This window comes from Oryzias melastigma, linkage group LG3 (assembly GCF_002922805.2).
Source record: "Oryzias melastigma strain HK-1 linkage group LG3, ASM292280v2, whole genome shotgun sequence".
In the NCBI taxonomy this organism is placed as follows: Eukaryota; Metazoa; Chordata; class Actinopteri; order Beloniformes; family Adrianichthyidae; genus Oryzias; species Oryzias melastigma.
In genome coordinates, this window is record NC_050514.1 from 13,958,234 (window position 1) to 13,976,720 (window position 18,487).

The window sequence follows — 18,487 nt, forward strand, 5'->3', positions numbered from 1 at the left end:
TTTTTTTTTTTTTTTTTTGCTTATTTTAAAGAAATTGTTTCAAGTTTTAAGCATTTTTTATTTATTTCTAGGGTTTTTGCAGTGAAAAACCACAGCTTCGTTTGTTTGAGCACTATTGACCACCTTCACAGACACAACCCAACACAAACGTTGGTCTTGATCTCTGACGCTCGACGGTGCGGGTTAGGGAGAGTTGAATACTTTTAAAACGTCCGTAAGGAGTAAAAATTTTAACCCAAAAGAAAATAAATCAACTTGAAATATTCTTTACAGACTGAACCAAATTTGAGTGTTTTTGGAAAATACTCATCTACATGATGTTGGAAGTTTTAGCAATTCTGAAGCCAAATACATTAGTTGTTTTTGTTTGCTTGGGGAGGTGTACATTTCAGAGGACAGGAGCCTCCTGAATGTGATCAGGGTTCCAATCCATACATGAAGCATTGCAGCCTTTTAGACTCCAGACCTGCAGTCTTGTGGTATTTTCACAGCTACTGATGTCACCTGACGCTCCAGCGGAAAAAGGACAATTTTGTGGTAATCCACAGTTTACTGTCTAGGCCAGGGCTCTGCAACATTTAACACCAAAAGAGCCATTCAGTTCAAATTCTTGCAGATTGTAACCCAACAAGAGTCGCCAAATCTCACTTAACCTTTCATAAAAATAAACTTTATATATATTTATCTGACCATATTGATTTTTATAACATAGATTTTACATATTTACAATACCTGAATGATCAAAGTTTTATACTTTTCTATAAATAACAAGTAACTTCTTTACTTTTGACAGTAGCACACACAAGTTCCTTTCAAAATAAAGTATCAAATGAGATCCTGCTGCTATAAGAGATACATTTGAATTAATAATACAAGAAAACCAAGTCAAACATGACATCTTCTTTGGTTTTGACAACTAGATGCCATAGTGTAGCATAGAAGATTACTATATGTGCTTAATATAGCTAAATAAATTAATATTTATTTAAATTGTTATCATTGTTGTTTAAAGCCAAAGAGGCACAATAGAGTGATGTAAGAGCCGCATGTGGCTCTTGAGCCTCAGGTTGCAGACTCCTGGTCTTGGCCTCACTGGTAAAGTGAAATCCCTGTGGTAGCTTCAATAGAAATTCATAGCCAGTTTAATATGTATCTCTGGTATAACATTAAATGGTATATTTATTTAGCACTCATCTATCTAGCTTGAAGGCCTAAAGCGCTTTACTGTCACCCCCCACACACACATTCATGCACTGACTAACACTGGCCCTACCTACTATAACCACCAGGAGAATGTGCGGTTTAGTACCTTGCCCAATGATACTTGGATACAAGATGGAAACTGAACCTGCGATGCTCCAATCAGAGGTCGACCACTCCACCTCTGCACCACAGTCACCCCCAAATGTCCATTTAAGGTTAACCAGCATTTGAGTGCTTCCTTCACTAATCACCACGCCGCCAAAGGCTCCATTTAAGTCTAACAGTCCAGCACACTGGTGTCGGTTACATGTTCATGTGGGCTGCCTCCCACACTCTCCATGGTGACATTTCTGTGTTGCCATTGCTCTCCATCTGAGGGATTTCCTTCTCTACTGTTTGGGGATTTAGAGCTTCATTCCAGGTCTTAGTTGGGCCTCTGTGAGCTCAGTCAGCTGCCCCCGCATGTAAATAGCAGTAACATTGACAAGGGAACTCATTGTTTGAAAAGACTTATGAAGAATAGTTCAAACTATTAAAACCCAGAATGAACTCAAGTTAAACAAAAACCTGTATTTGTTTGAAATACACCATATTACCAACAGTATGTGGCTTAACTCACATATGAACTTAAGTGCCATCCTATTCCTAACCCATAGAGTTCGGTATGATGTGGGTCCACCTTATGCAGCCATTACAGCTTCAACTTTTCTAGGAAGACTGTCCACAAGGTTGAGGAGTGTGTTTATGGAAATTTTTGACCATTCTTCCAAAAGCGCATTGGTCAGGTCTCACACTGATATTGTTGGAGAAGGTCTGGGTCTCAGTCTCCACTCTAATTCATCCCAAAGGTATTCTATGAGGTTCAGGTCAGGACACTGTGCAGGTCAGTCCAGTTCATCCAGACCAGACTTTGTCATCCATGTCTTTATGGATCTTGATTTGTGCACTGGTGCACAGTCATGTTGGAAGAGGAAGGGTCACACAAGGTTGGGAGCATGGAATTGTCCAAAATGTTTTGATACTTTTAAACTTTGAACCATTCAAAGTTTCTTTCACTGGAACTAAGGAGTCAAGCCCAACTCCTGAAAAACAAGTCCACAACATCATTCATCCTCCACCAAATTCCACACTTGGCGGAATGCAATCCGAAATGTACCGTTCTCTTGGCAATCTCCAAATCCAGACTTATCCTTCAGATTTCCAGATTGAAAAGCATGATTCATCCCTCCAGAGAATGCATCCAGTGGCGGCGTGCTTTACACCATTGCATGTGACGCTTTGCATTGCACATGCTGATGTGTGGCTTGGATGCAGCTGCCATGGAAACCCATTCCATGAAGCTCTGTATGTACTGCACTTGGGCTAATCTGAAGGTCACATGAAGTTTGGAGCTCTGTAGCAACTGACTGTGTAGAAAGCTGGCGACCTCTTTGTACTATGCATCCACTGACCTCTCTGTGTCAGTTTACGTGATCTACCACTTAGTAACTGAGTTGCTGTTGTTCCCAAACTCTTCCAATTTGTTCTGATAGAGCTCCCAGTTGACTGTGGAATATTTAGGAGTGAGGACATTTCATGCAAACCCCACGCCTGTCCCAGAACCCCGGATGACCCCTGACCTCTGCAAGTCTGACCTATTGTTGATCTTTAGGATGACCTGCCTCTCAATTTCCAGAAGGGTCACAATCCAACCACCAAGTTATTTTGAAGTTAAGCATAGGGACTGTTCTGGTGGTCTTTTTAGTAGCTTTGAAGTAATTACAAAGCCTATTTTTAGGTCACGTAATTACGTAAGGGGGAGCAGAATTCTTAGCAGAAGCTGCAGTAATTTTGATGAATGATGGTTCTTTAAAGGATCCTATATTGAGGAGTCCAACCACTAGCATTTGAGTTTTAAACAGAAAGAACTAACAGCTTGGTAGACATTTTTAATTGATTGTCTTATAATTTTGTTTTCATTGAATTTCCCTTTTATTGATGTTTTTAATTGTTTTTAAGACACTGATGGCCTCTGTGTGGAGGTAACACACGAAAAATGATTCTGGCTTATTGCAGTGAAGCTTTTATTGTGCACTGTCCCTAAGAAATAAAATTATAAAATTAAAATTAAACTAAATTCTGTCACAACCAGCTTCTTAAAACTACTCCTTGAGTTTTATTTTGAAGTCATCATACTTCCTTTTGTTACTTTGGAAATTTTGAGTATTTTTTCTTATTTTGAATTCTCAGAATAATTATAGCCACATGCAGTCCATGTTGGATATTTGATTTTGTAGTCTTCTTCTCCATCCAAATCCAACCATCCAAATTGCAACCCTTCTGTTTTCCAAAAAACGAACGCTTCGGCAGAAAAAGATAATAAAAAGTTAAAGGTCATTAAGAGCATCTGAGAATCCAGGGTCATTAAAATATCAAATTTAATGGGTCACATTCATTATAAGTGACTTACTCTACCCAAGGCCATCAAGCTTAACTGGTGGTACTCCAGAATATGACAAATTTGTTCAGAGCATTGCTGTTCATGTTACTGGAGCTGTGTACATAGTGTCAAATGAAACATGTGACCTCTTCAAGGTGTTGTCATGCACACATATGACCAAAATAAGCCTCATCCAGGTCCTGAAATTTAACAACCATAAAAGTGATGAACACATGTTACAGTGGTGGTAGACTTAAAAGGTAGTTTAAGGGGAGATGATGATTAAATTAGAACTCTAGAGATTCAGATGGGGCTGAGTCCTCAGTTGGCAGAATACAATGTGTTTTGGTTGTTGTCTCCATATTTTCATAAGCAGTTTTTGAACTTTTGTTGAACTTTGTTTTATTCTGGATCACACTTTTGATAGAAGTACACTGAGGATGATTGTTTGTTTTTCTATTTGGAATTATTCTGACTAAGAGGGATAATAGATTTTTAATACTTGTTACAAAAAAATGGGGTCATGCCTTCCATATGATCAAAAAAATTCCAGAAACACAATGTGTTGTCAAGGTAACGCTGTGTTTCTACCATTTCATGTTTTCCAAAACGAGCAGGGCGGTGACTCTTGAAGCCCAGCATTGGGAAACATTGATTTAGTCAGAGCTGTACTCCCCACTATTGTCCCCTTTTTACATTATTTTATGTTACTCTGCTAACGGATCTTTGGTTTAACTATAAGTGACTTTGAGCAACTAATAAAAATGCTGTTTTCTTTCACTATTTGTGCATTAAAGTAATTTAGGAAGGAGAGATTTTTTATATACCTGAATACATTCCACACTGACTTTCTAGAACCACCCGAAGTATTGACACATGATTGCTTGAGCCTAATTCAAAACACACAAAAAACTGAACAGATAGGCAAAGTTAGTTAAATTTTAAATGTAAAAAAATGTGAATTAACTTTTTATAGTTAAATAAAAGACTGTTCACAATTATATCTGAAGAAAAAACCCATCTGTTTTGGTCAAAAACACATGACTTTAAGGCCAGATGAATAAACTAACATGCTTTTCAAGCGGACAAACTTGTGTGCAAAACTGTGTAAAAAAAAGTATGTTTAAAAAGAAAAATTGTAGTTCCCCCAATAAACCTGTGTATAGATATGTTGAAAATAAGGAAGTTGCATTTGTTTATTCATTGTTTGACACAAATAATCAATTTACAGTGGAAACTGACTTCTTCTGCACCATCATCTGCATACGGTGATATTCTCTGCAACAGTTGGTGTGAGGAATGCCCAAAACAATCTAGTCTGGAGTCCAATTTCAGAGTCTTGTAACTTCTTGAAACCAGTTAATATATTAAATAACTGAGTGACTTGTACACAATATCATCATATAGATTGACACAACGATGAATAGCAAAAGTCCTGTGCAGTCAGCTGTCATTGGTCCACTTGTCCCTCCTCCAAGCTCTGAACAGCTTTATGTTCAGACTGGGGAGGTCATACAGCTCTTCTGAATGGAAACGCTTTTGGAAGCGCTCCACAAAGCTGTTCTCCGGGTCCAGCCGGAAGCGCATGGCCCACAGGATCTGTGTGTTCTCCTGGCACAGGTAGTCAAATGTGTTCATGAGCTCGTCGAGGTAAGGGTGGGAGTACACCACATCAGCCGCCAGTATGTAGTCAAAACAGTGAGAGGCACGAGGGAATCGCTGATCCAAATCCTGACCCCATATCAGCTCAGTGACCTGAAGAGACGGGGGAGTTCAACCAGAAAAGCATTCATGTTAAAGATTGCATTGAAAGCTGTATTTTATTTATTACAAGTGCAACATTTTTAAACATAAGCACTTACTAAAGGAGTGTATTTGCATCGACCTTTGGTGTTGCGCATTACGTTGTATTGAAGGTTTCCCAGCACATCTGGCAGATCTGTGGATGTGACCTTAGCTCCTAAAGAAACCATGCAGTTTGAATAAAAAAAAAATATAAATAAATAAATAAGGTTGGAATTTGATCTAAGTACATGAACTGTTTCAGTACCTAAAAGGCTGGAAACAATAGTAACGAGGCCAGTTCCTGCTCCCAGTTCAATCACGTTTTTGTCTGCCAGGTTGAATTTGTCTTGGTTGACCTCTAAGAAATGACACAGCACCATGGCCTGGTCAGAGGGACATGAGTTCACATTTCAGAGGCAGAAATCAAACTTAAGACTGATGAATGGTGTTTGAGCGCACCGACGGCCAGAGAACAGCTCCATATACGTCTGTGGACTCTTTGATTCTGATCTCCAGATCCGAGAAGTTGTATCCCTCCCAAGTCTCAGAGCTGAAGTAGGAGGGCTGAGAACGGCGAGACATGATGGCGTTGGACAGTTCTGTATCCTCTGCTTTGGTATCTACAAGGAAGACGGACATTGTTAGAAAAAATGTCCGGGAGTCCAACATCCATAAGGGGAACTAGTTTGTGTCAACGTAGAATTGTCCCTATGAACTTTCTATTTTTTGAATTCTCAAATTCAGTCCAAATTGTGGAAATAGAGATTGGACAGTGGTTGCAGAACCCTGTTCCCATGATTATCTGCAATGACATTGCTTCCAACAGGGGTACGTTTTTGATTGAGGGAGATGCAGGTCCATACCTTCACAATACCACCATAACAGTTACTCTGTTGAAATGGCAAATAATCAAGCAGTCCTTCTGTTTTTTTCCCCAAACTTTGATACTTGTCCCTTCTTACATGTCCAGGTTTCACTGTCAGGAACTGTTGCCAAAACATATTTAACCGTTCACATTATATTTAATAAATGGTTTTCTGAGACCTATTGTATGCACAACTTGGTCCATGTTTTCTGTCCTGTAGTTCATCATCCTTCCACTAGGGGCAATAGAAGGGCTTTTCCTGCTCATTTCAAAATGGCTGCTTCCATGAATTCTCAAAATTTTACAAATTTTCAACGGTTTATGATGAGAATAACTCATGTTATTCATTTTTTCAAATGACTGCTTACCGTTTATAATTCTTTATAAAACGGTTACACCATATTTGAATCAGTGGCTAAACAAAGAACTTTTTGACCAAACACACATATCAATATTTTTCTATCTAAACCTAACATTCTTGCTAGCAAAAACTAAAACACGCAACAAATCACAATTAATAATATCTATAACTCATCAAATAATTAAATTGCAATGTTTTGTGTGTGGATTTCTTCGAAGGGTTTTAAAATTCCCCAAAAAATAAACTTTTCTGCCAAGTCTTTGATCTAGTGGGGTTTACAGGGTTAACATGGATCTTCATGCTAATTAATCACTAGTTATTTATTTACAGTACATTTTAGATGCTCTTATTTTAGATTTTAAAGATAATCACAGATTTATAAAACATTCACACCAGTTACGGACCATATAGTGCCAAGATATGTTGATCTGCAAAAACAAAAAATTAAAAATCGTTCAGTGATGTGATTGGATATAGTTATAGTTATTTTTGTGCCTATGTTGCCATTTACTAGTACTAGTATTTTCCACATGACATTACTTGGGATATCTAAAATTTCAAAACAGCTTTTCACCTAAAATTGTTTAAATATGAACTTAGATCAAACTTTTACTCATTTTACAAGTATTCTGGAGTCTCATTTGTTGTCTACAATTATGTGTGATAACTGCAATGAACACAGCATTGTCATCCACTGGTGGCATCCAACCAACACTCTGGGTTAGATAACAGGGCTTTAAAGGTCAGGGAATCCCACTGAGTGACCAAACAAAGCCTAAAGATAGTAGGTGAATGCTAAACTGTCACAGCTATAAATGTCTGTTACATATTTTATTCTGAGACAATTGTTTCAGTGTGTCCAAAAGAGAATTTATTACCCACCAGATTTAGAGTCTTTCTCCAAATTTCCACCTTTTTGTTTGGTTTTGAAGTCCTCTCTCGCCTTACACTCTTCAGTCTCCATGTCTGAATGATTTCCTTTGTTTCCTGTAAAAATGCTGCTCGTTGTCCAGGATGAAACCTTTCGGAAATCTGGTAACAGTCGGCCTCCAGGGTTTAAAGTTACACGCAGAGTTTTGTGGCGTCTTGTCCAACAATTTGTTTTACCTCCCTGCCATGTCTTACGCTCTGCCTGCCCGGTGAAGCACTAAAGCTGACAGACAGCCACAGCTGCTCCGCAGCAGGCAGGCAGGGCAGCTGTGGCTGAACGTGGAAAGTTTGTCAAAAATGCGTTTCAGATTTCTGCAAAAGCTCCTGTTGAGAGAAAACAGCAATCTTAATAAGCTTTAGTGCACTTACAGACTACTTTAGGGGGCACACACCTGTAAAAGATAATGCCCTGTAAAGCTGATGCATGAGTCTACCATCTGTCTATGATGATAAGAGTGCACTTCATATCAAACTAATGCTCTAACTTTTACCTTTCTTGACTAACCCTAAATATCAGGGATGGACTTACCATTAGGCAAAAGTACCCCCTGGGCCCGCTAACACTTTTAGGACTGAATGCTTATAATAAGCATACCGGTATTTCTAAAATAATTTTCATGGTCATCATTTTTTGACTGTCAAAATAAAAGAAAAAAATCACTGAGAGGAAATAAGATGCGTCATATAAGTGTTTCATTCTCCCCAATAAATCTGCAGCAATGGAATATTCTGCCAACAGCAAGGGAGCTAGCAGAGAGAGACTCAATGAGGTACATAGGTTGTATAAGCAAAGTTGGACGCCATATTGGATAAGTCAAGATGTCTGTTTACTGTTGTGCTACAACTGCACAAATAGAGCTGGAAAAACAAGAATGTGGCTTTTCACACATAAATTATTTTGTATAGAAAGCATTTTAGGAAAATCTGAGTGAGTTTAATCTCAAAAGTGAATGTTTGATCTTCTTGCCTATTCAAAGTCAATGGTAGCTTTAGACTTGGCACTATTTCCACGTTTTCTGGCAGGGCTACTGATCTTTTTGGTTTTATGGAGGTCTTTTTTGTTTTATGGTATTTGTATGTGTTAGTTGGACCTCAGATCAGACCAGACAACCTGTTGGTAAGCATGTTACTATGTGCAGGAAAAGGATTTCCTCAATAGGAGCGAGCGAAGAGGAAAGAACCCAGTGCCAAATCCCCGTCCGGTGTCTGGCTCATATATAACTGTCACATAAGGCCTGCAGTGATGTCGGCTACTCACCGACCCATACATAAACACCGACTGAGGAGTCTAACACCTTGTGTAAATCTTAGTGTAGAAAACACAACTATGCATCAGGCATACGCTGTGTTTCCTATAAAATTGATTGACTGATTGGTTTATTTCAAGCATAGATTATGAAAAATACAGGACAAAACACACAATTATGTCAAATTTGTTACAGAAATAATGAAATGCATTGATTATAATGACACATTTATTTACAGAAAAGTTTGAAACGTCGTTAATTTGTTGCACTTTGTACATAAACATGAATACTGCGGCCTGGGTCTTTTTTTGTGATCATCAGTTTTTTTCCTTTAAAATAGGAGCAAATGGTCATTGGACTGCATCTCCTGAGCCGTATCTCATTGTTTATTGACATGTCCAATATTGCTCTACGTATCAATGACAACTAGTGTAATGTCTCTAACAATATACCTCTTTGCTTCCAAGAGTTTGAAAATAAAAAAGTGGTAATCAACCGGCTGGGAAAAAAAGAAAGCAAAAAATATATTGCAACACCTTAAAAATAAGTGCAGAAAAAAATAACAACAAAACAGGAAGAGAAAAAGAAATAGAAAGAAAAGTGAATAGAACTGAAAAAGATAAAGAAAATCAAGAATGAGAAGAGAGAAAATGAGAGGAAAGGAAAAAGAAGGGGCAGAAATTTGTCTTTTTTAGAAAATTAAAAACTACATTTTTTTTGTTTATGTAATTCCATACAATAGTGTTTTGTTTCATCATTCAAGTTTTTTTGTCTTTTGCCTTCTTTAGTAAAATCTGACAAATTAAAGAGAAAATACACACAGCATGGGCAAGGATTTTAAAAAAGTAATGATTAGTACAACCACTGAGGAGGGCCCCACCTTTTTGTTAGCCCTGGGCCCCCAATCTGCTACGGCCGCCACTGCTAAATATGCTACTTCCTTGTAGGACTGAACTCGATGTGAAACAATCAGCACATTTCAATCAGTTCTGAGCTTTAATAGAACTGCAAAAATAAAAGTGATCAGTGGGTTTCAATGCTCTGAGCAGAAGTAAAAAGGACCAAAACATGGTAGACACTCAATATTTAATGACAAATAATGTCCTTGTTAAAAAACTCCAAACAGGAATGAGGTATTTGAATCAGTTTACAAAATTCATAGACTTCACTTCAGAAGAGGTTCCTTCCTGATCTACATATCAAATATTTTGTTTGTGACTTTGATCTTTAATTCTTCAAGTTAGACCTCAGGTGTTCACAGCTTCTTCCCTCTTCCTCTTCCTCTGGATCCTCCTCTTCCTCTCGGCCCTTTCGCTCCACGGCCGCGTTTGTTGCCTTCAAACACGGATCTGGCTGTGACCATTTCCCCACCTATGTCACTGTCCTCGCCGGAGCTGCTGCTCTGAAGCTCTGCACATGGAGTCTTTCCTGATGGAGGAGGATTCCTTACCACTGAGGACTGAGGGGCGGGGCTGCAGACGGAGGGGAGAAGAGGTTCCAGCACCAACTCAGATCCGAGGAAACCTCCAGCTGCTGTCGTCGTGCTCCTCTGCCCGTCTGGTCTGTTCTGATCTGGTTTTCTAGATTTGGTAGGGGATTGTTCTTCCTCCTCGCTGTCTTTACTGTCTTCCCCTTCTCGCTCTTTTCTTTTCAGGCAGGTAACTGCTCGGCGGAGCCGCTGACTTTGGATCACCTGCTTTTCCTGCTGCTCCATGCGGAAGAATGAGTCTATCCGCAGCTGGGTCTGGAAGAACAGAACAGAGCATGTTTAAGGGGCGGAAAACTTTCAGGGATAAAAAAATAGCCAAATGTTTTCAAACCATTCATTGAACTGTAAAAAAAACTTGAATTCCACTAAACTCATAGCTTTATGCAAACTCTTTATTGTAAACTTGCTAAAAATCAATACTGTTCACACAATTTGTTGTTGTTTTTGTGCATTTAAAGCTGCTAAACAGCAAATATTTAACTCATAAATGTATTTAAGATACAGCTACTATAACTACAGGATTATTCTTGACAAATATTTTCTTTTTCATTTGAAAAAAAACTTATTTTCAAAACTGTTTCCCCAATTTCTCCCATTTCCAGTGTAAAAAAAGATCTAAATCAAGTGTTTTTAAATTCAAAATATATCTTTAAAAGTATCTACTAGATATAATCGATAAACCAAATGCACCTGTAACACAAAATCCATTTCCATAAATCCTATGGAATAAAAATGATATAATTAACAAATATATTTAAATGACAAAAAAGTAAAAAATGATTTACACATCATTCAAAAAACAAAAAAATAAATAAATCATTAGCAAATACTTCTGTAATTTAAGTTTTAGCCACATGTTTATTAGGTTAAAAAGATTTAAAAAACAAGATTAATTCATCCATCTTTTAAAGTCAAATGACCTTGTTAAATATTTGTATTTCTTCAGTATCTGAAGGATTATTCCATATACCTGCTGGCTGTTGAGCTGCTTGATGACAGGCTGAAGGACCTCCTCCGTCTTTCTGCTGCTCCAACCAAAACGGCTCAAGCAGAATTTAAAGTTCAGGTTAAGAAAACCTCACAACCTCACAGACAAGTAAATTCTTCCTCCAAACACTGGAAGGATATTCTTTGATCACATCCAGTTGGGGGCGCCCCCAACTGAAGGAGGTGCTGGACGGATCAACGGCGGGTTCTAAATACGCCTGAGCGACGGTGGGGTTCGGAAAACCGGACTGGAGCTTCAAGGCCCTCAGCTTCTTCTTCACCTTCGTGTCTTTGGGGTCACCCGTGAGACGCTTCTTCTCCTGAGCTTGTGACCACCACTGACTGCAAAGAAGTTTAAAAAATTTGTATAAAAACAATTTTTTTAATCTTCATTATTATCAAGAAAACCATACAACAAAAATACACACCTAAACTGTAGGAGAGGCTCCAAACCTGGTCCAGGAAACTCGTTCAGGATCTCCATTCCGGTCACGTAGCCGACTCCTGGCACTCCCTCGGTGTAGTCGCTCCCGAGGAGGTACGCCAAGTTTATTAATTTAGCTCTGTCCAGACCTAACAAAGGAGATTATTTCAGAAAGTTACTTAAAAAAATCTGACACAGATGACCATATGACATTTCAACAATAAAACGCCCAAATCATCAGGACATATTGGTAAATGGTGTATTTGAGTTAACCAACGGCGTCACACTGACCCAGCTGGTTCTGCAGGTCGCTGTACTGGTAGTGTTCAACGTATTTGTTCTGGCTGAAGAAGTTCTTGTAAACGTGCCGTCCTCCGAACAGCCACACGTCCGAGTCGTCGGTGATGGTGCCGTGCGTTTGGTCGGCGCGGTCCAGCGCCGCACACTGAGCCTCGGCCTCCATCGGAGCCACCAGGAACGGAACGCCGAACAGTCGTAGTAGCTCCTGTTTTCAAACACAAAACCATGACCCAACGATGAAGATGCAGCAAAGATCCGCTTTTAAATGACTTTATGAAATAAACTACAATCAATTATTTGCCATCAATTTCTGAGGATAATATTTTTAAAGAGATGTTACTTTAAGTTCTTTAAAAACATTGATGAAGATTATATTTTAGTGGTTTCTTCTTAAACGGTCCCAACCACAACTTAGAGGTGAATTTCTAATGAACTCCTGCCGCTCTGCAGAAACTACATCCTAAAAAACAAGTCTTCTTATTTTGCCTAAAAACATCATAATCATAATCAAAATACCACTGGGAACACTTTTAAAATAGACCCAAAGATGATCAGTGTGAGACTTCAAAAGAACTCTTAGAACATTCACATGTGAAGATGCAATTTCCATGTGTTTTTTGTTTTTACCTGGCTTTCCAGGTACATCTGGCCCGTCACAGTGTTGGCCATCCGCTCCTGCTGCTGTTTCTGCTCTTTCAGGTTGTTCTGCTCCGCCTGCAGGGAGGTTTCCAGAGCCTCAAGGTCATCCTGCAGAAAAAACAATAACATCCACACATCAAGTCCCTGCAAGTACAGTGAAATGCAATGAGGGAAAATTGCAATTTCAAAATAAAAAGCTAAACCACTGCAATGTAATAATCATCTGAACCTGAAAAACAGTTAAAGCATTGTTTATTAATTATACTGTATTAATTGTAATATTTTTATGTGAAATATTAGAAAAAAAACGTTTTTTTCTACTATAACTTCCACTATTTTCTACTAAGATGTGAATTTTTGAACATATTGAAAAAAGGAAAATGTCTGAACAATTCATAATTTAAAAATTATTATTTTTTTGCCTAATAGTTAATTTTCTAAGCTAACACAAAGCCAAAATCTAGAGTGTCACAGCAAAATAAAAATGTAATGATCATTTATTTTATTCTGAAACCTCAGAAATGTTGGTTTTAATCACATGAGAAAAAAAAGTTGTGTAGTTTTGCTGTTAGAGGACAAACCATATCAAGCTGTTCCCATTCATTCACAGGCTGTGCTGGTGCAGCCTCTGTGTCTGCTTCCTCCTTCGGTTCTCCCACTTCATCCTCATCTTCCTCAGCATCCACAGCAGCAGCTGGACGGTCAGGACTCTCCATCAAACCCGCCTCTGCTTCTTCTTCCTTCTTCGTTAGATCAGCACGGATGTCGTCTGTTTTCACAACTGCCTCCTCCACTTTAAGCTTTTCTGGCACCTCGATGAAACTCTCTGAAGAAAAACCCACAAACTATATTTAGAACAAGTGCTAAAAAGGTAGACGGAGGTTATCGACTGCATTTATCGTACCCTCAGAGTCACTTTCTGCACTGCTTTCTGGCTTCATGTCGTCTTTGTTCGTCTCCTCTGGTAGCTCTGAGGTTTTGTCCTCAGAACGATCTTTATCGTCTGGCTGCTGATAATGATTCACCGCTGATCTGTGTTTGATGGACTCCAAAGCGATGTCCTGTTCCCTGTGTTCCAGGTCTTTCTCTGGTCGTTTTCCATCCTCCTCTTTAGACTCTGCCTCTGTTTCGTGAGGCAGATGGAGCGCCGCAAACCGAAGCGCTTTGTTTCTCTGTCCAATCACCTCCTCCAACTCCTCCTCTGAGCTGCTGCTGTATGAACTGTCTTCTATGTGAGGACTTAGACCTGCTGTGTTCCTGTTATACTCCGAGGTTTCACTGGTAGCTCGAGTCTCCTCATCCGAGCTGCTGATCTCCACCGGGGGCACAGGATGATGAAGACTCTCGTTTAGCGCGTCTTCTTTCTTCTCGGTTAAAGCTTGCTGGATTGCCCTCATGGTGCGTGGAGACACACTTCTGTCCTTCTGCTGGACCTCGTCTTCATCTGAGCTGTCGTTCATAGCTGCCTGGATCGCCTTGAGCGTCCGAGGAGAAGGTGGGGTTGCCTCTCTCTGAAGCTGCTGAGGGGGTTTGGCGTCTCCAGAGCAGGTGGCTCGCACTTCATCTTCGTCCTCTAAGACGGGTCTCCAGAGAGGCTCGGGTCTGTCTGCTGGTTTCCTGACGCCTGACACAGACAGACCCGACCAGGCTGCAGCTGCAGGTTTGTTCTCTGAGGCGTTCTTGTTTTTGGAGCCTGTAGATGAAGTAAGATGTCATTAGTGCGGAGGATCTTCCAAAACACTGACTCCGTTTGCTTTTACTCACAAGTTTAAAGCTGGATTTGATTTAGAATTCAGTGTAGATGATTCATTTTTCAATTTTCCAACCAAAAACCCCAATACTTGCTTATAAAACAACGTTTTTTAAAAAAAAATAAAACTAGAGATTCTAACTAAACAAAACCGAACTTTATAAAATTGTATTAATGTCTACATCCCAAAAGTTAAAAGCCTATTTTTTTTCAAAATGAAATCAATTCATTCAATTAATTAAAAAAAAATAAATAAATAATTTTATTTTGATCCGACATGTTTTAAAACCCAATCCCAACACAACCTTTAAAAGTTAAATAGATGAGGCTTCAGCCATGTTAAACCAAAAAACATTACATTATATGGTGACACAAACAGCAACTTACTCCAATAGGAACAAACCTGACAAATTAGAGTCTCTCTTCAAGCTTCTGAGTTAAAAATAGTTTTTAATTGAGCTTCATTTATTAAATAAATAAAAATAAAGTTTTTCTGTCGAGAAAAAAATCTATTCCAGAATTTGGTGTCCTTCCATTAGCGTCAAACAAATACCCAAAATTCAAAGAAAATTACTTAATTTGTATACAGTAAGAGAATAGAGCTGAGTATCTCTGACAAAACATGCAATATTTAAGTATAATATCTTATATAATTCTAATTCTTTCTATAATTTGTCTTATTTATAAGCCCTGTTTGATTTTTTGTCCAACAAAACTATTTGTGTTATGGATAATTAGATGAAAATCGCTTTACTCTATAAAAAAAGTTGATTAATTGAGACTTGGGTTAATCTCATTCATTGTTGTATTTTTTTATTTCAAAATCAAAATTAAATGGAACGAGAGTTTAACTTTTTCATTTAAAATTGAAAACAACAGAAAAGCAGTTTTTGTGCCTGAAAAAAACGACAACAAATTGATTCTTTTTAATTAAGTATAAATCGATTGAATTAATTTAGTGGAGTTTTTTTAAGTACAACCTTTTCGCCTCACCTTTAATAAGAATGTAGTGCGAGTGGTCCTCAGAAACCAGTCGGTTGGCCTCCACGCTGTGACTGAGGAGACCTCCGTCCTGCTGACAGAGCTGTGGAGCACTTCCAGCGCTGTGCTGGTTCATCTCTTTCTCTACGCCCTCCAGACGCAGGTTCAGCCGGTTCCTCTGCAGCAGGCCGGCCAGCTGGTACTGCGAGAAGTCTCCCGAGCGCTGAGAGAAGATAAAAAGGTGCTAAGATATCTTTTTTTTTTAAATAGTCAAACAATCAAAACATACCTCTGGGGGTTTGTGGAACATGGTGCGTCGTCTCTTGGAAAACTCCCTCATTTCTTTGAGCATCTCGTGTCTCATCTCAGCAGGCAGACTGGCAAACTCCTCAGAGTTGATATCCACCGAGTTTGGGTCTTCATACAGTTCCTCCTAAAACAAAAAGAGGTTTTAAATGATCATATCTGTCTTTTAAACAGCATTAGAATGTTTAGTGAGAAAGGCTGGAACACATCCTTCATCTGAAAAAAAAATATTTAATAGAAAATATTTAAGATATAGAAGATCATTTATCATTATTTTCTTCTTTTGCTCATGAATATTTTACCTGGTAAACATGAAAACTGTCTGCCACTTCCTGACTCTCCTCTTCTGAACTGGGAGAAGATGACCTATGCAAAAGTATGTATACATTATCAATATAAAAATTACTAAAATTAAGATAATAATAATAACATACACTTTGATAAAAAATAGTTTGAATTCATTGTTTGCTTGGAATGTATGCTCCTTTAAAAAAAAATATATATACACATATATATATATTTTTTTTGTAATCTTGCTGGAGTCCTGACCTGCTTCTTTCCACATCCTCCGCTGGTGGAATAGCTGGTAAAACATACAGATCATCCACCTCATCTCGCCTCACACTCGAGTTGCTTGGAAGAGGATCTTTACTGAAATAGAGAAAAAATAAATCAAAGCAATGAGAAAATACAAGATCTCAATATATGCATTTCTTTTGACAACAAACTGCCCCCTTTCGTTTTTTCACCTGTGATCTCCCAGAGCAGCTTTTAAGGCCTGTCTCTTCAGGAAGGTCTTAAGAAGTTTCTCGTTGGTCTGTTTTGACTCACGGGTCAACTCCTCCTTTCTCTGCCGCCTTTGGGCCTGCAAGGATTGAAACATACAAAAAAAAAAAAAAAATGACTCCTTAAAGACCCACTCACATAATCTAATAATCACATAAGTCTAATCAAAGACGTGTTCCCAGTGGTCTTTTAATTATGATTAATGAAAAACCTGTGTCGCCTATGTTAGGACGTACTTTCTGCAGCAGTTAGTTAGAATTTCAACTCTGAGATAAGGCAGGACAGTTGACAAGATGGTAGGCCTGCACCTACTTCCCATCATCCATGTGTTTACACTCTCTCCAACTTACAGCCCCTCACAACCCCAACCTAACATTACCAGAGCAACAAAAATGGCCAGCAATATCAGAGCTATCCAGCCATAGTTTTGAGCCAGATGTCACCCAGGACGAGGAAAACAAAGATGTAGATTGATCTATTTGTCTCCAGGTGGAAACAGCAGAATGGAGCAGAGCGGGGAGCTTGTAGCCTGCCGATTGTATTATCTATGTCACGCCTACAAGCTTTTCCAATAGTGTTTTTTGTCTGCTCCTAATTCACAACCATATGAATAAAGAAATACTCAAATTACTCAATATTAAGCTTATTTATCAAGTTATCCACTATAAAAAAATCAACAAAAACATGTTAAAAAATAAAAATACAATCTTCATCAGAGTGGGTCTTTAAATCCACTTACCAGAGTCTGCTTCTTCAACAGAGGCGCGTCTCCATCAAACACAAAGACGGGTCTGATGCGGAAGAACAACAGCTTGCAGATGCGGTGGAACAGGGTGAGGAGGTGGGCGTTCTGGACGCTGTTGCCTTCACGGTCCCGCACCCCCTTCACTGCCTGGTTCAGCCATATGCTGATGTCTGGGAGGGAAGGTTAAGGTATCTACAGGAACTCAATCAGTGACTAACCCAAAGCAAACGACATCACAGACAGGATACCAACAGCAAGTATCTTCCCCTCCAAAGTCTCGGGGTTGATCGGTTTTCCTGTGCTCTCCAGCAGCCTCCACAGTCCGTGAACTCCCATGGCGACGAAAGAGTTTTAAATTAAAAATATTTAAAAACACACGTTTTATGCATTTATATTGGTGTTTTGTGAGAGAAATTGAAACGAAATCGCTGGAATAAAGGCAGGAGCCAAAAAGGAGCGAACTTTTCTTTGTTTTACGTTCACTTTTACCTCCGTGGAGAAAACGCTGACTTTAAACTAAAGTTCCGCATGATTGATGTCGGTCGTATTTAGATGTAACACAAGTTTTCCCTTGAGCAAAAAAAAAGAAGGAAACAGGAGCAGGTTTAAGCCATATAGACATGAAAATAAATATATAGAAGACCATTCCACATATGGATTCAACAAACTGTCTAACAATATATTTTAAACATTTTGTTCCTACATTATGCATGGAACAGAACACTGTTCTAATTCCTCATTATTTTTTCCAGCAAACTTTTGGTAGACAACCAATGTTGTGGAGTTTTTAATTCTATTTATGGAAACGGAAGTGTTGACAAAAATCTTGGGGACAGGACTTTGTTTCTTAAACTGTAAACTCTTATTATGATGTCTTGTTTTTATTTATTGATTTATATTGAGGTGAACGTATGATTTTATGTTTATGGAGTTTTTGGCTTCACTTAATATTTAAATTTTACTCTTTTTTGGCTTAAGATTAAGCCAAAAAATTCTTCATATAGCAATAATTTAAATTTGTTAAAACTAAACCTGTTCTATTTTTTAAGAGATGCACCACATTGGAATTTAGTTTTTGGATCGACAAAATTATTGTTTTAGACTTTTTTCAAGCCTAAAAAGATCTTATTATGGGTCATTTTTTTATGTTTAAGATACATGTGATTTTATATGGATGTACCATTTAATTAAAACAATTGTTTTCACTTTCAATTAATACTATACTTTTATGTTTAGGATGATTTAATTGTTGATTTTCTTTTGTTTTTGA

General features: G+C 38.4%; 2 protein-coding genes across 3 annotated transcripts; both read right to left on the reverse strand.

Moving 5' to 3' along the window:
• Window positions 1–4,487: 4,487 nt before the first annotated feature.
• On the reverse strand, window positions 4,488–8,205 carry mettl21e (methyltransferase like 21e). 2 transcript variants are annotated; one of them, XM_024296109.2, is made up of 5 exons: window positions 7,516–8,201; window positions 5,867–6,027; window positions 5,673–5,790; window positions 5,485–5,582; window positions 4,488–5,377 (listed from the first exon to the last, which is right to left on the reverse strand). In XM_024296109.2, the coding sequence occupies exons 1-5, from the start codon at window positions 7,595–7,597 to the stop codon at window positions 5,066–5,068; spliced, it is 771 nt and encodes a 256-aa protein (XP_024151877.1). In that variant the 5' UTR covers window positions 7,598–8,201; the 3' UTR covers window positions 4,488–5,065. The 2 variants fall into 2 exon arrangements, with proteins under 2 accessions (XP_024151877.1, XP_036065734.1); XM_036209841.1 differs by having other exon boundaries at window positions 5,485–5,790; window positions 7,516–8,205.
• A 1,582-nt stretch (window positions 8,206–9,787) lies between these two features.
• ercc5 (excision repair cross-complementation group 5) lies at window positions 9,788–17,776 on the reverse strand. The gene is made up of 15 exons (XM_024296189.2): window positions 17,466–17,776; window positions 17,212–17,387; window positions 16,436–16,551; window positions 16,236–16,337; window positions 15,989–16,052; window positions 15,670–15,813; window positions 15,393–15,603; window positions 13,554–14,342; window positions 13,231–13,475; window positions 12,638–12,757; window positions 12,002–12,215; window positions 11,715–11,859; window positions 11,428–11,628; window positions 11,270–11,354; window positions 9,788–10,554 (listed from the first exon to the last, which is right to left on the reverse strand). The coding sequence occupies exons 1-15, from the start codon at window positions 17,551–17,553 to the stop codon at window positions 10,066–10,068; spliced, it is 3,189 nt and encodes a 1,062-aa protein (XP_024151957.1). The 5' UTR covers window positions 17,554–17,776; the 3' UTR covers window positions 9,788–10,065.
• Window positions 17,777–18,487: the final 711 nt, after the last annotated feature.

Coding starts and splice junctions, on each gene's coding strand:
- mettl21e (XM_036209841.1), bottom strand. CDS start 7,597: ATGGAGACTGAAGAGTGTAAGGCGAGAGAGGACTTCAAAACCAAACAA. Junction 5,791..5,866: donor GAGCTGTTCTCTGGCCGTCG/GTGCGCTCAAAC, acceptor CCCTCTGACCAG/GCCATGGTGCTGTGTCATTT. Junction 5,378..5,484: donor GATGCAAATACACTCCTTTA/GTAAGTGCTTAT, acceptor CCGTCTCTTCAG/GTCACTGAGCTGATATGGGG.
- ercc5 (XM_024296189.2), bottom strand. CDS start 17,553: ATGGGAGTTCACGGACTGTGGAGGCTGCTGGAGAGCACAGGAAAACCG. Junction 15,814..15,988: donor ACAGTTTTCATGTTTACCAG/GTAAAATATTCA, acceptor TTTTTGTTTTAG/GAGGAACTGTATGAAGACCC. Junction 11,355..11,427: donor CAACTGGATGTGATCAAAGA/ATATCCTTCCAG, acceptor CCTGAACTTTAA/ATTCTGCTTGAGCCGTTTTG.